This window comes from Struthio camelus, chromosome Z (assembly GCF_040807025.1).
Source record: "Struthio camelus isolate bStrCam1 chromosome Z, bStrCam1.hap1, whole genome shotgun sequence".
Classification (NCBI taxonomy): domain Eukaryota; kingdom Metazoa; phylum Chordata; class Aves; order Struthioniformes; family Struthionidae; genus Struthio; species Struthio camelus.
The window spans coordinates 33,198,121-33,215,006 of record NC_090982.1 but is presented as its reverse complement, the minus strand read 5'-3'; the positions used below and the strand labels follow the sequence as shown (position 1 = coordinate 33,215,006).

At 35.9% G+C, this 16,886-nt stretch overlaps 1 protein-coding gene across 4 annotated transcripts in view; it reads right to left on the bottom strand.

Annotated features, from left to right (window-relative positions):
- The window catches only part of ERCC6L2 (ERCC excision repair 6 like 2), a 75,687-nt gene that overhangs the window by 28,343 nt on the left and 30,458 nt on the right, over positions 1-16,886 (bottom strand). For all 4 annotated transcript variants that reach the window (XM_068926900.1, XM_068926902.1, XM_068926903.1 and 1 more), the window contains exons 14-17: positions 14,815-14,967; positions 13,572-13,652; positions 10,789-11,998; positions 10,311-10,465 (exon numbers count right to left, since the gene is read on the bottom strand). In XM_068926900.1, the coding sequence (XP_068783001.1) occupies positions 10,311-10,465; positions 10,789-11,998; positions 13,572-13,652; positions 14,815-14,967 (1,599 nt within the window). The remainder of the gene's footprint in view (positions 1-10,310; positions 10,466-10,788; positions 11,999-13,571; positions 13,653-14,814; positions 14,968-16,886) is intronic.

The following is a 16,886-nucleotide window of genomic DNA, read 5'->3' as shown; positions in this document are numbered from 1 at the left end:
ATGTATATTTAGTTTTACAGGTACAAAACTTCACCAAAGTACATTCACCAAAACTGGCAAACTTGAAACAACAACAGCAAAATACCACTCCATCAACATGGAGCTCCTCCTCTTCTGCCCAAATACACTGCTGAAAGCTTATTCCAGAAGGTAGAGAAAGTTACTGTAAACAGTTACTCCAGGAGCTATAAGAGCAAATACTAGCAAAAGCCCAAGGCCACTGTGAATTACTCTTAAACATCTTAACTCAGCTGTCTGGACTAAAGCCAGTCGGTTAAACGGCACTCGCAGAGGCTGCAGCACAACAACTGGCTCAGCTGAATTCATGATTATTTCTTATAGTTTGCCAACTGAAATCTAACCCAACACCCCCAAATCCAGTAATTTCTTTTTTTTTTTAATGACAAACTTTTGTCAGCCAAATGAAAAGATTTATTCCAGTTTTTCTTAAGATATCTCCATGTTCTCTAAAGGTCTAATCTGAAGTTCGTTACTTTGAGCGACACCTGAATGAGACCTTAGGTAGAGATAAGCTTTGTACATGTACAGATGGAAGGAAATACTCCCTGTAACTTTCTACTAGGGTTACGGTTAAAAAAAAATGAAAAGCTCACTCTACGTTCCAGCATTGTATTATTTGCTTTCTTTTGAATTTGACTTCATATATTACTCTAAGTCTACTCTAATATCTGTTTTCTTTCTGAATCCCCTTTTCAGTGGTTGCCTTCTACCTCACTGACTCAAATCTATTTGATCCCAGCAACTTCCTTCCAACAGCCTTCTATTTTCTCTTCCTCAAGAGCTTGCTCTATCATTAACTCTCCTCCCATTGTTTAAAAAGTCCTCCTACATCAAATCCCATGTTGACATTACAGCACTGGTCTTGCTCATCTGAATTATCCTGTATATCATATGCGGAAGGCATTCTTGCAAAATAATAATGAAATTAACAGAATTTAATTGCCCTAAGAACTCCTCTATGGCTCAGTCCACGCACTTCTCACTTCTTGATTAAGACACTACATGATGCATCTCTACAGTGCTATGAATGTTAATAGGCGGAATGAAACAAGGTCTAGGAGATTAGGGCAAAAAAAAAAATCGACTTTTATTCCTGCATTACCGATACCAGCCTATCTAACAATCTGTTTATATAACTGAATAGAAGACCCTTTAAGAATTACTAAATTCTGTGACGAAAAATACATCACAAGTAGCATACTGCGCATTTGGCAGGGCACTTTATCTTTGCTTAACTTATGTTACTGTATATTAATATACTGAGGTTGGTAAATGTGGTGCTGAATTTTTTGAAAAAATAGTATTTTAATGATAAAAAAATATTACTACAATGTTTTCAAATCATTATTGCAACACTGGAAAGACACCAGTGTTTGGTCCATAAACATACCTCAGGACTGGTAAGAAACAGTGGTTTAATACAAGAAAAAAAAAATGTAGAGAATCAAAAGAAAGAGTCAACATTTTTGTCTAAAAAAATTCTAAATCTTTTGCCAAATAGCAAGTCTGGCTTTGCTTTATGGCTCAGCCACACAGCTACCGAAAAATGTTAACCAATTTAACACAGGGAGGGGAAAAATAATCAAAAAATTTAAGTCACACAAACAACAACAGGAATTATTTCTCCTGGAATTAAGATTCCACTAAATAAGCCACAGGACAATTTTCTCTAGCTTTCGAATGTAAATATGCTTAAAATTTTCAAATATATGACAACAGGCAAGACATTCTGAAAACAACTAAAATCAACAGTATAGAAACCCAAAAGGATTCCTGCCAAACGTTACACCATCACGGACATACAGGATTACTGTGTCTTAAAATATCTTTCATGTATTACATAGCACATTTTCTAATCAGCCTTCTGGAATATTTATGATGCAAAGCTAAAGACATAATTAATGCATCATATATATCATTATATGCACTATACATGTTTTAAAAGAAAACGTAGAAGATTGACAGTAAATACGAAATATGTTTGTCTTCATCAAATATTTAATTAACTATAATGATTACATTATATGTTTGCACATTATGAAATTTTCACTCTTCAAAGACTTAAACTTTCCCTTTAAAACCTGACCATGTATTATTTGGTTATCTGATAAATCTTAAACAGAGATAGACAATTTATTTCCAAACAAAAGCATGCATCTAAGTACACAGAGTGCCACAAATGAAAGGTACCACAGAAGATACTTTCTTCTGTTCCTTCTTCATTTGCTATGTATGCCTCTTATTTTTAAAATTATAGGTAAGATTTTGGGTTTTGGATACCAGTGATAAGCTTCCATTCCTTTGAGATGCACATTACCATACTGGGTTTAATCAAGAGTCCAGCAAAAATGGCAGCATCTGCACATTTGAGAGTCCCACAACAGTCCACATTTAAGACTCACACGTACTTGCTTTTCGAAGACAGTGAAGATATGCAGCCGAGCATCAAGCAAAAAATTCAAGTATTACAAGGCAGGAATCTCTTCTATCTTGAGATTCCACCTTTAATCTATAACAGCTCTTGGATCTGCTAAACACCATGTGATGATCTAAGTGTCTTCTGCTGTACTGTTACAGGAGTTTTTAAAAGAGTAGACACATACCAAAGGCAACTTTTGTTTACCTTTGACAGTACGTAAGTTCTGCATCCTCCCTTCCTACAACAGGCTCTGCACTTTGGGGAAATTAATGCAAATCACTGCATGAGCATCCTCGCCCATGACTGAGATGCCTGGCCACCTTAAGCCTGCGACCTTAAGCCTGCAACCTTAAGCCTCTCTTTCTCACGTTAGCTCCTTCAAGCATGGCAAAAGGGCACAATGTGCGTCTTTTTAAGTACAACAAGACGAAAACATACAGGAGAGCAAATGAGCACAGGCTGGGAGTGTGATGACTAATTGAATCAAGGATGATGCTTGCTTTTTTAAGCTGTCTCAACTCTGTGGCAATCCCTCAAGTCACCAGTCAGTATACAGCATACTGTATTTCCTTCAAAAGCCTGAATCTCAAGTTCTATGCATGTTTGCATAATTATTCCTCAGCCATAATTGTACTATGTCTGAGTTTCTTCCTCTCTTACTGCTTAGACTACCCAAAGTATCACTCTGGTAGTATCCTGCCAGATACAGATTTCCAGTCAGCAGTTCCCCTCTCTGGTTTCCCCCACTCATAGCTGGAACTCTGTTAACTGGCTTTTCTCTGCAAGTATGCATGAAAGCAGTGCTGCCAGATAAGCAGGATACTTTCCATTGCACAGTTCCATTGTTTGTTTTCATTTCTAAAACAAACAAGAAAGGATTGCTCAAGTCTCTAGCTGCCTTGCCATCACCTAAACCATACAAAAGCATGAAACACAGTAAAGTCAGTACAACTTTCCTCTTAAAATTGTTTATTATTTGCTTGCAAGTCAAACTCTTATGCGATATTCTACTTTGAATTTTCTCACTCCATTCAAAACCTGAGAAAATACATGACTTTCTGGATGTTTTGCAAGTTGCAGCAGAGTTTGGACTACTTGTTAGTATTTTTACTGGCTGTTACTCACTGACTGCATTCCAAGGAACTTCTCTACCTACCCAAATTATAATCTCAAATAATCTTTTCCCCTTATAGCTTTCCATGTCTCCCCCCAGGGCCTTTTTCTACAGTATATGTGAATTGCTAGGGCCTTTCAATATGTTGTTCTTGAATGCATGCTATTCTTAGTTATTGTTTTTATTTTAACTATACCTTCTATACTTGTCAGGACACATATAAACATCCTGAGATGTCCATTACGTGACTCTTCATTCTTGGTTTCTTCTTCTTCTCCCTTCCACACTTATGCATTTCAGACAACATTTTCTTCCTAAATTATTCTGCATACCAAAGTATAATGGCATCCACATACAACTTTTTCTGTAGTTACTCTAAAAATAAGGTGCATATAGTCAAGATCATAAAACAGCTATCCAGAGCATATAATCAGAAAACATCTACTTTCTGCTCGTTCTTAAATAAACCAAAATTGCTTTTCTATCTACAGATGATATGGTATTGAACATATAATGTACCTCAAAGGTGACCCACACATCTCACAGCTTGTATCATATTTTATAATGATTTCTAAAGTGCCCATTAATTTTTCCTTAGAATTTAAACTTTATTATAGAAAAGCAGTCTCCCTCAGATCAAACTGGCCTACTGTTCAAATAAAACAGGATTGCAGAATGAGAATTAGATGTAATTGTGAAGGTAATATTCAGCATCTCAACTGCCTTAGAAAACGAAGCTAATCTACCTTGAATTTTCAACTACTCTAGGACAGCTGCATTTTATACTTAAACTTTCTGAATTAGACAAAACGGTTTGGGACGTGGGCTACCGATGCAGTGGCAACAATATTTAATATTTGGTAGTACCAGAGCAGATCAAGAGCTGAAATATTCTTCAAGCTAGGATAAGTTTAACTCTATTTTCGTATGTCCAAACTACTCCTTCAGTGTTTTCTGCCAACAGCCAAAGCAGGATATGTTCTTTTATTTTCACCAGCTTATGGAGACACCAGCATTTAACCATGTCTGCTGATAAAAGTAAAAAAAATTTATCGCAGTAAAATTTTATCGCAGTTATCTCCATGCTGTTCATCTCATGCATTTTTACTTGTTTAACTGAGACCAAGGACAAACTGTAGTAGCGGAGAACAGACTATTAAGTCAACTGAGGATGGATTTTTTCCTCTCTGTTTTGCATTATCTTCCAAGTCGCTCTGTTTCTTCTCCAATTAGGCAACAGAGCACACAATTCTCAGTTAGGAGCAGCTTCATTCCATTTTTTGACTTTTTAACCAAGTTAATTCATAAAAGTCATACATCACTTCTCCGCTCAAAAAACTTGGCCATAAATCAATATAGTTATCATACTGTTGAAAATGAGAGGAGATAGTCAACCTCTCTCAGAATTCAAAGCCCAGGTAATTGCTTATCCTGGCAGAAGTCTGTGGGCTAGCACTTATAGTCCCCTCCACCCCTCCATCAAACAGTACCAAACCAAAACCAGGCAGGTATATCATAAAGGAAATGCAACTACATGCTTCACAAAATATCATGTATGAACTCACTGCATTTAAAAAAAATATGAAAAAGAAAATAAAAAAATACTGGAAGACATACTGAAATGGTTAATTCTATTGTAAGTTGAAACAGTAAACTCAATAAAGCAGCATTACAGGCCAATCATTTGGGAACAATTACACTAAAGCTGAATAGTGGTCTCCATCCCAAAAGAACAAGGATAATGGAATGTTATCTCCCAAAAGCGTACTCACTGTAAACAACTATCTAAGCTTGCTGAATCCATAAGCTGTGCAAATACACTACAGAGTTATTACAACTGATCGTCTTTGTTTAAATAATCTACAAAACGTCAATGTAATACAAATACGATAAAGAGGAGTCCTAATAACACAACTCTTGTATTTACAGGATTCTAAACAGCACTTATACCTGCACTGGAAATAAAAAAGGCACTTTTTTCCTAGGCTGACAGCATGCTTAGTTCTCCCATTTACACCACATTGCAATAACATAAAGAAGGGTTTACCATTAATCCAAGTTTTACTACAAAGCATCCAGTTATTTCTCTGTTAAACACTGACAAGAGTGCCAAGTGTCTGTCATACTATTCAGAGGATTAAGTCTTCTTTTATAGTGCGATTCTTGTACCAATTTATAAAAATATAGATATAGTTTCTTAGAGCTGGTCACAGTCTATATTTTGGCCTGAATTCATGCCACAGAGGTTGAATATGACAGCTGGCAGGAAGCTGAGGGGAGAATACATCCTCTCCCTTTTCAGTCACCACGTTTCTGTTGCCATAGTGATTAATCCTCAATTGAATGGCTGTCTTTGTACATTTCTTTTCAGTAAAACTTTAAATAAACTTAAGTTGAAAACATGCAGTTGACTGCAAGGGAAAAAAAAAAAAAAAGAGGCTCCACATATTCAACAGGTACAGTACAAGTTTTTGTGATTAATACATTTCCATACATTAAAAAGAGCAAATGAGCGAAGTGAGACATCACTAGTTTTTCAAAATATTTGGGCTGTCCTGTTCCCATTTTCGATTCTTCTGTGAAGTCTCCAAGCCTCCTCCAAAGTTCTCCCCATATTCTAAGCCCCCCCAGTAAGATCTCTATTGAAAAAATACTTCACAAATTCAGCTATCTAGGAACTAAAGAAAGACTATTCCAGACTTCTGCAGAACATTTCATATAGGTTGTTTTTGCCAATTAACACAGAAATTAATTAGGGAATTAATTACAGAATGCTAATATTTAATTCAGAACAGACTAGAAACATTAGAAGAGGATGTTTCGTCTCGGCTCTGGGAAGCTTCCATTTATTATGGTGAGCTATGAAAAAGCTTTTGCAAACAACCACGAAAGTTACCCTCAAATTCAAAATAAGTCACAAGCTCTTGCACTGCAGAAAAAGGAGGGGAAAAAAAAAAAAATCGAACAGGCTGCTTTGTAATTCAGCCACCAGGAAAAAAAAGATTAAAAACATTGATTATAAATATTTAGTAGGCGACTAAGATCTTACAGAAGATCTTAACCCCTTTTTTCTCCCCCCCCAAAAACCTTAAAGCCAGAAGAATTTTTAACAAAATATTATATGAATGTCTCTCTGGACTTTTTTCTGGAACAGCTGAAATAACTGTCCTTTTCTCGCCTAAAAGTTTTACTGTAGCTTTAGAAGGCCACCACGTCCAGTCTACAGGTTCATTACACATTTTATTCTTTCAGAGCTTTTCTTTTGAATATTCTTTCTTTAGTTACACAAGCTAGCTGAAAACCAAAGCAAAGAGCTGTCTTTCTAACAAACAGTGTTAAACTTCCATTAGTTTCACGAAAAAACTATCAATTTTTAACCAAGGATTTGCACACAGGTGCAGAGTATTTGTACTGAAACTAAGAACCAGAACAGACGTGACTCAATGTCATCAAATTACTGTGAAAACAATAAATACACAGAATACAGGAAAAAATTCATCTATTGCAATAGACTTATTTTGGAATTTAATCTTCACTCAGACCTTCACAAAAGACCAGAAAACTCTTTTTTTTAAAAAAAGAAAAGAATAATCTTATATGAAATGCCAGATAAAGCATATTTTGCAGTCATATGAATAAGGAGGCTAGAGGGGCAAAGCACTGGATAGTTTTTCCTGGAGTAGCTGTCTGTTGCATTGGCAAGCATTTTCTACCCTGAGATGTTCAGAATACTGAAGCCTGGTGTGAGTCTCATACACATACGTGGCATCATGACAGGGGAGAGCTGACCGTATTTTTGCCTCCACTTGCAACTTGCTATGAAGAACTACAAATAACCAGAAATCTTCTATGCCAAAGAGAGATACTTGACTGCTTTCTCAAACACTGAGGTTCTGGGAGGTACAACACATTTTTAGAACTACAGAAGATGGCTTCAGCAGAGATTGACTGACATGTGTTATTAGTCAGTAATGCAGTATAATCTGTATCTCCAAAATTTCTTCAGGAACAGCTGCCTGTCACATCTCTGCATGGAACAAAAATCAGCAGCCTTCTTTTGATTACTAAGGCTCCTAAACACCTCTATCTACTGAAGCTTAAGTTCCTTCCACATAAATAGCACTATTACAAACACGAGCTGTTTAGGGGAACTTATCATACAATACTATGTTCTGTTCTTCTGTCCTTTCTCCTCAAAATCTACACTGATCTGACACTGTTGTTTGTGTTCGTACGCCACCGATCAACCAGTCTTCAAGCACAGGATAAAATGTCCGATTCAGGAACTGTTGGCAGTAAGTTTTTTTTAAACGTTTTTAAAAATTTTTTAATTCTAGATATTCCTTAAAGTAGATGTAGAACACTAAGTACATAAATACCATGTCTATCTAAGAAAAATTTGCAAGTCTTTTTATAAGTCATACTAGAAAAAAAAGTATAAGCAGCAGATACCTGCAGCAGTACTTGACTACCGTACTTTGACTATAGTAGCTACCTATATACCTGGAGTAATAACAAGACAAATGTTTCCTTTCACTGAAAAAGCTACTGCGTAACCCATCTACAGCTACAGAACCTTCGTCCAAATCTAACATAGGCCTTCTGAAGTCAAATTAAGGAAAGAAACCATCATTTTGACAAACACCTTTTCTTATTCCAGAGCTTAATGCTTATACTTGCTATAACCAATTTAAAAAACAATCTTATTTATTCATTAGTTATTCATATTTTTAAATAAGGTGTTCTACATATCTGAAAAGTTCCCTTCTGCCTCATCCTTTCTAACTTTGCTCCCACGGATCTCTTCTCACGCTACTTCTCTCACTTTGAAGGAAGACTCCTCATAGCTACTGCAGTCTGCTCTAATCTTAAGCAATTTCTACTCCTTAAGTGCCTACACTAGTCCTCATGCTTCAGCAATAAAGGCAAGACTAATAGGACTATTTTATACTCCTTTTATCTCCTGCAGGTTTGGAAAACAAGTAAGACTACAATCTGAAATGATTTTTTTATACTGTTTTCCAGCAATTTATTTTTGCTGCTGTTCACATTCACCTAATTTCCACAAGCTAGCCATTGAAACTGAAGAACTTAAACTAAGATGTAAAAACTGAGGGAATCTTAGGAACTTAGTAAAGCTAAAACATGATTAGATGACTAATCAATAACAAGAACTCAACCAAACGTCAATAATCTTACAAGCATTAGAAAGGAAAATAATAGCAGTAACATTCTTTCTAAGTAGATCATTTTTCATAGTTTTCTGTGAGGCTCTGGCAGCTCTTTCAGCTGAGAACAGCCATCTCGGGATTATTTCTAGATTAATGCCCCTATGTAAAAGTAAGAACAGGAAATGAAATCAACGGGCAGTCTTTTCTGCTGTTATTGATGTTTTCCTTCCTATTTAGATCTCCAAGAGAATCTATAAATACTGTTGCTTCTGAGTGAAGAAAATAGATACTTTAAATAAACTGAATAACAAGTTAAAAGAAATTAATTTGTAACACTTGCCGTCATACAAACTCTAAGAAATGAGACATAAATTGCATGAATAATACCCTGCAAACTAGTTTTGGAGATAGGTGAATCAACAGACATTTCCTTAAAGTACTATTTTCAAAGTTTTCTTTCACTCATATTTAATTTTATTAATATTGTCAGCCACTACCATTAAATAAGTATCTTTCTCCAGTATTCTTGAGTATTTTTGACTAACTTTCCTGTTAACAAGGCATATTCTAATGCAAATATGTTCGAATTGAAAAGGCCTCACTTTTCACTGGTTGACCTGGCTTGATGTTCCTGGTGTAAAAATCCTGTGGCACCCTTGCTAACGGTTCAATTAATTACAGTATATCAACAACACTGGAACAGCCCTTTTAGCCACTGTGGAAGCTCAACACTCCAGAATGGCATGGTCTTACATGGACAATTTCTGGAGTCATTGCTAACATATTCGTAAAAAACAATCTGTACATTCACCAATTATTTACTCTATGCTGTGGTTTAACTTAAGAATCAGCTAAGGAAACTACAAATGTTTGTTATACGGCAAACAACGAAGGGTCCAGATATTTAAACTAGATTAAAATTACTATGCAATTAAAAAAAAAAAACAAACAAACCTGGAAGCTGTGCCTGAGTTTATTCCAGACCTATACGTATTCCAAAAATAATTACACAAGATGCATGACCAACAAAAAGCATAAAACACACCTGTTGCTGCAAATCAACACTCCCAATGAACTCTAGTTTTACGTTTCAGGCATTAAGCATAGACTACAATGACCATCAGTTTAATGCATTACAGTGACTGTATGTTTACACACACAAACTCTCTCTGCAAAATGATTTATGTTTAACTTTCTATGCCATAGAGATTCCATCAGGTACTCTGGCAGCTAAATTTTTGTTAATTTGACTGAGGACAAACTGAAGATTTTCAAGTCTCAAATCAGAAAAATACAGAACAGAATTTGATTTCTAATGCCCAATCTTTACCCATACCATTTCTCACAAAAAAACAGCCACAGATGGTGGTCTGCTGCTCAATTCCCAACTCTTTCAGAGCTGACCAATGCAAAAATAGCAAGGATAATTTATTAGACCTCCATTTGAGCCTCCTCCTCCCATCCTCATTGGCTTTGATCATTCACGGTGGTCAATAACAGAAAAATAAGTTTGTTAGGGTTTTTTAAGATGAAAAATGAGGATAAAAATAGAGTAAAAACAACATTTCCCAAACATTCTCTTTACCTTGGCACTGCAGACTGCTACATTAGCAGGGAGCTGGGAAAACTGCTTCAACTCAAAGACGTCTCGTACTGCCCACCGACTCAAACGATTCTCAGCCTTGCTGGATCCAACCACATTCTGATTTGAATGAATATAAGCCACTTCTTGAACACCATCTGATGCATTATGAGAAAGATAAAATAAAAGATGTTAGTCATTCCAAAATCCTGGAGGTACACAGTTGCACTAAAGAAGCATATTGTAATTATAAAAAAGGTTTACCTGAAAGTTGTCCGTTCAGTTAGGATTTAAGAAGATAAGTAAGACCAGCAGGTAAAAAGAGACAGATATTGCTATATAACTTAATGGAATATTGATTTAAATTGTGTAACAAGCAGATATATAAAAGCAATAACTTAAAACTTGTCAACAGTGATAAATTAAACTTAAGTTACTATTTTAGATGAAACGAAAGCAAGGAAATTGAATGACTAATTACCTAAATATCTGTCCATTGATTCCACTCTTTGATCCTGATGGTCAGCTCCTGTTTTACTTACAGAAGTTTCAGGTTTAGCATAATTATTAGGCTTCCTTTGTACAACCGAGATATCTTGAGTATGATGGGGCATTTTAGACGCAAACCGAACTTTTCTCCTCTCGCCTTTACACTTATAGCTTTGTTTTCTGGCATGAGTTTTCTCAATTGGTAAGTTGTCTTCCGAAGATGAAAATTCATCTATATTCTGCGAATCACTTGCCCCCTCTCGTCTACTGGGCTTCTTTGCTTGCAGCAGAGTTTTGGAAAAGTTACCGAGTTCTTTGTTAAGGACGTGTCTTTGTTTCAATTTTGGAGAGCCCGAAGTTCTTAACATTCTTGATTCAGAGTTATGGGGGATTTCAATATCATCAGACTCATCACTGATGTCGCTTGCCCCTTTCAAATCTCTTGTGGTATTCTTAATGTCCTCCAAAGAAATGATTTTGCTGAAAGCTGACACAGTACTACCAAATCCAGGCTGCTTATCGTTTCCCTTAGATGTGAACCCATCTTTTCTTTTTGCTGACTTCTCATAATTTTCAGATGCTGACTTATATATTTCAATATTTTTAGTAAGCATAGGTTCCTGGTGAGCTGGAACTTGGGTAGGAAAGACGACATCATCACTCTCTTCAGCACTGCTTTCTGTTTCCATAACTATATCACTTTGCTTTGAAATGCATTGATCCTGATTTTCCCGGTCCCCTTCTTCCTCACTGTCTGAAAAAGACAGCCAATTTGAGGCTGCACCTGCACTATGCCTATCCTGTTTATCAGTTCCATTTGTTGATTTTGCACTTTTCCCATGCTCCAAAATATGGATAGGGGTTTGGTATTTGTGAAAATTATGACAGTTAGTATTTACATTTGTTCTTATAATCTGACCATCAGAACTTGAATGATGAGCATTATCATTACTATGACTTTCTTTGGTAGTATCAACTTCTCTCTGCAACAATTTAGAGAACCCACATTGCATTAAAGAAAGCTGTCCCTGTGTTACCATTGAAGAACTTGCAGTGTGAGGTTTGCTTCCGTCATATTTTTTCTTGGAAATTTCTAGGATATCATCATCACTAAAATCATCATAAAGATCTATTTCTTGCTTCTTTAATTGTGCCTTAATGCTTGGGAGAGCTCTATCATCTTCACAGTCTGGTTGTGCACACTAAAAAATGCAAAAGAAAAATAATTTACACCAAAGTTAGATATTGCAAACAAATAAGTTATTTAAAACATATATAACACAAGGAACATACCTAATTCTGAAGCAATATAAAAAAAAAGGTGGATTTTCACTGTGTTACTCCATCCAAAAGTATAGAAAATAATAACACAATACACAGATAGAAAACAAATACAAAACAAATTGTGTTATATGAAAATATTTGGAAAAACAAAAATGAAAACAGCATTAAAAACTTTATTAGGCATTTGAGACAATATATGATGCCCCACTGTGAAAACAACCTGCACTTGCCCAGCCCACACCCCTGTTTTCTAGTTCTCATTAACCTTGCTGCAGCTTCTCATCTTCCTAAGGTTATCTGAAAAGCGACCTCATGATTCAAACCTAACCTCAGAGTGCAGTGACCAACCTCTTGTATGCAGGAGCTAATGCTTCTAGTTTAAGAGAGCTATGAGTACATAACGTTCTGCACTAAAACTAGTTGAGGCCTACTGTAATCAAACACAAATTACATCCAGATAACTCTGAAACACTCAGAAGTTACAGAAGTCCAGAACACAGCACCACAACTACGTAATACTCATTTCAATGAGAGCTATTTCAAAATGTAAATGGAAAGCCAGAAGGGTAAATACGAAACTTCTGTCCATGTGGAAAAGTCTTACCAATTAAATTTATATCCTTTAATCATTTAAAATCCTGATATAACCTTGCTTATCAATAAAGCATTTAACATAGGCTAAAAAAGTTAGTGGTTGTCACCCTGCATCTATGTGAGGTCATACTGACTTAAATTAATACTGACAATTACTCCCAAAACCCCCAGAAAAGTCAAGACATAAGAGATGGTGACTAATTCGCAGTACAGTTCAGTGGGATGTGATCATCTAAGAGTATTTTCACTCTCAGAGGCTACATTTTAGACCTAACTGTTCATTCCCAACCTATCTGAATGCAGTGTTCAGGCAAAAAAAAAATTCATGAAAATGTTTCCATTTAAACCTAACCTTTACAAAAAAAGAAAACAAGTTCTAGACAGAAACCTTTGGATACGTTATTTGCTCCTTCCCCCCCTCACGCCCCCCCCCCCAAAAAAAAAAAAAAAAGCCAGGATGGAACACACCACTGAAATGGTAAGAATCACTGTTCGTTAGACTATTTCAACTAAATGGTCAACCAGAAGTATTTGAAACAACAGTAGGTGTTAGAACCTCAACAGATTTGATCAGAAGGCTATTATACAAGCCAGTCATAAGATACAGGGCAACATGAAGTATTGCTGAATAGTAATAACAGCATGTTAGTAATGTCTTCATCCAGACTGATGATATCCAAGTATTGTGAACCTCAAAGAACACCATATTACCAGATGGTTATAATACTCCATTTTAAACACAGACAGCATGACCAGCAGACATAAAAAATGATGGCAAGTGCAATCTAAGGTAAAAGCATTACCAGCCTAACAACCTACTTCCCACATGTGCCACTGCAGGAGTTAGAATGAGAGAAACTCCTAGGCGCTGCTCTGGGTGTCACAAAGATACCTCACCTTTTCTGAGCTGTGTGGAGGAGTCTCTTCCTTTAGCCATGTCGTTGCTGTCATAACTCCCGCTTCTACTCGCCCTTCCCTCTAAAAGGAATCAAGAATGTTATATAACAAAATATATATAACAGGTATATAACTGTACCTGTGTGGTATAGTACTTCAAGTTATAAAAGGCAACCTGCCCCCCACCAGGAGAGGGTTTTCTTTCTAGAGAGGTATAAGTCTCAAGAGTAGAATCACCAAAGTCCAGACTAACACTCACATCTTGGCAACAAACTTTGTGCTCTTTTGATCTAGCCCATAACCAGCAAGCAATATGACATACTGCATAAATTGCGAGGATCTTGTGCATACACTGCTTTAATACTTTTAGACTTTTTTTTTCCATGGCAGAATGCCTGCTACAGTGTTTACAGTACATGCTATGTTTTAATTTAGGCCTCAGCAGAGTAGTTTTGAGCTGACTACATTACTCTTACTACTATGCACATGACTCAGATCCCAACTTTTCCCCAGCCTCCTCCTTGTGTAGGCAAGATAACAAAATAAAGGGAGGGAAGGATGCAAAGAAACCTAGAATAAGGCGGCAATAAATTCCAAGACACAAGTCATCTGCAACAAACGTGCTGAGAAGAAAAGGGCATATATATTGCATATACTTAAACCCAGTTTACACTACACTTCATGGAACTGGGCCAACATTCTTCTTTTTAGAATAAGTAAGATGCAAATTCTGAAACATAAAGCCTTAGTTACCCACCTCCACCCTGCAAAATTTTTTAAATAAATATGGCATTACAGAACATATTTTATTAAACAGTTTTTCCTATCTCAACACATACTATACAAAGGTTACTATGATCATAAATATTCCAGGAAAGGAATTCAGGCTTAAAGGACAATGATAACTGAAGATGAATAAAAGACATCTGTGCTTAAAGTTAAAAATATGCGAAAATATCCCAAAAATCAGATATGGGATTTTAGCAGGAAGAGAGATGCATGAGCAAACTCTTACAAATTGCAATACAAACCTATTTTTCAGTTTTTTGTTTGATGCAAGGAAGCTTACATCAGATAGAAATTAGAAGGCCTAGTTCAGCTGAGGCATTGCATAGACAGGTGCTGCCAAGTTTCATCATTCCGTTTTACAAAGCACCTCCATTCAAAATTATAACAAAATACTTATGAGGAAAGGAAAATAAGTAAAATTAATATCCAAAAGTCAAAAGGAAAAATTTCACACCTCCAGAATGTCTTTGGTAAGACAGGACCCATGAGTCCTAAGTTTGAAAAGGTTATGGATCCCAAAAAGCTCTCCTTGATGTTCCTTTGATCCTTGTACTGCTTCAAAATACCGCTTGGCATTTTCACTTCCAACTACCACACAGTGAAGTTGCTAAAACAAAACAACACAAGAGATTTCAGAAGTGTTTGCTCCAACAACATGTCAGAATTTCCTGGCATCCACATTTATATACACAGCTTTAGTTGGAGCAGGCAGAAATTCCTAAGGGAGGATACTTTGTTTTAATTTCCCTGGCAGATGTTGTCATTGTGGTATAATATAAGCCTGACTGGTTTGACCAAGTAAAAAAATTAAAGATGTATTTCAAGTCTTCTACTTCGTTGTGGTTTACTATCAGACACCTAGTATACCCACTACTGGAACTCCTTTGTATCTTGACTACTTATCTTTCTTCAGTACTAAATTATCGATATGTTTTCATAGTCCTCATTGCACTGGATGCTTACTTGGTAAGCACTAAATCAAGTCATGACATTACTTCTACTGGTCTCTGAATATCTTAATTATCATGCACTGCTGCTAACTGGATTGAACAAAAGAGACTAAAAAAAGTCTTCCATGTGGAAGAGAAAAAGACAACTAGTCAGTCTGTCAGACAGAATTCAAACATTCTTGAAGTCAGGCAGGTTTAGTTGCTTTCCAATGACTGCAAATTTTCAATAATTGGTACAGTTGACTTGAGCAGGAGGAATGTCAAAACTTTATGGATATCAGATCTGTAATATTTTTTTGTAAGTGTCTTTAAGAAGTCAGTAGTTCTGGAGCTCTGCTCACTGCTAGTTCTCTGGCACTGAACAGGCTTTTTCCAAGACAGGAATCGTTTCTTGAATTATGTAAGCCAAGCAAAAACTTTTTAGCTAGGCAAAATTTACATCCTTCTCAAACTATGCATGGTATTTACAAAACTGCACTTCAGAATATATATATAGCTAATTTGGGATCACATATTTTAGATTTCAATTTTATTTGTTTTGGATTTTGAACCACATATGGCTCGGTCAGACAACTGACTACTGCTAATTAAAAAAATGCACTGATTTTAAGATCAAATACATCCCTCAGTAAAAATACAATACAACATGACAAAAGGTTTTTGCATAAATGCAGTTCTTACACAGGACAGACTACATTTAACTCTAAGCATCCATTTATACAGTTTACTAAAAGCCACATGTTCACATGCACTCATGTTTCTTAATTCTCAACAGCAGACGAAAAAGATGTTTTCTTCATGAATTACTGAAAATTCCTAACTGTGCCCAAATCAAGTGTCAATAGCAGGGAATGCAATTCAAATGTAGACTTAAACTGCAAAACAGAATCATTGTAAAAATTTTTTGGTTTTTTTACTTTTTTTTTTTTTTTTAAAAACATCAACTTGGAAAAAAAGGCTAAGAGCCTTTGGAAAAGAGTTTTGATACAAGCCTTTTGGAAATCCAAGCAGATAGTATCATCCAGGTCATCTTTATCCACAAGATCATTAACTCCAAAGACCTCAGTGAAGCATGACTTCTCTCCTTTAGGATTTTTAGCGAATACAGCTAGTCCTGCTAATCTGCTATTTCTCATTTTGTTAGTCTTTCTGAAACCTTTTCTACTGATACTTGTCTTTGAGACAAATCCTCAGAAGTATCTCCTGTGAGGAGAGCTTTGGTACAGGAAGCTCTCTAAGCCTCTTCATATTCACATTCATGAAAAATGTAGGTTTTTTGCTATGAACACTCTTTTAAACCTTGCTTAAGTAATGCCCACACAGATTCTCCAGCAAAATTCCTGCTTCTGACGTGCCTGAAAACAAATTATTTGCTTTTATGCTTTTAGCCTACTGTTCCTCAAAAATCTTTTTGGACTTGCTATGTTTTTAAACTTGACTTGCCTCATTAGGATGAATTTCAACGTTTAGTACAATGTCTGAAAATTGCCAGATTACCTAAGAACATTTCACCCCTTTACCTACTTTTTAACAAGTTTCTTCTTTTTATTTGTTGATTTTGCTAAAATTAAGTAGA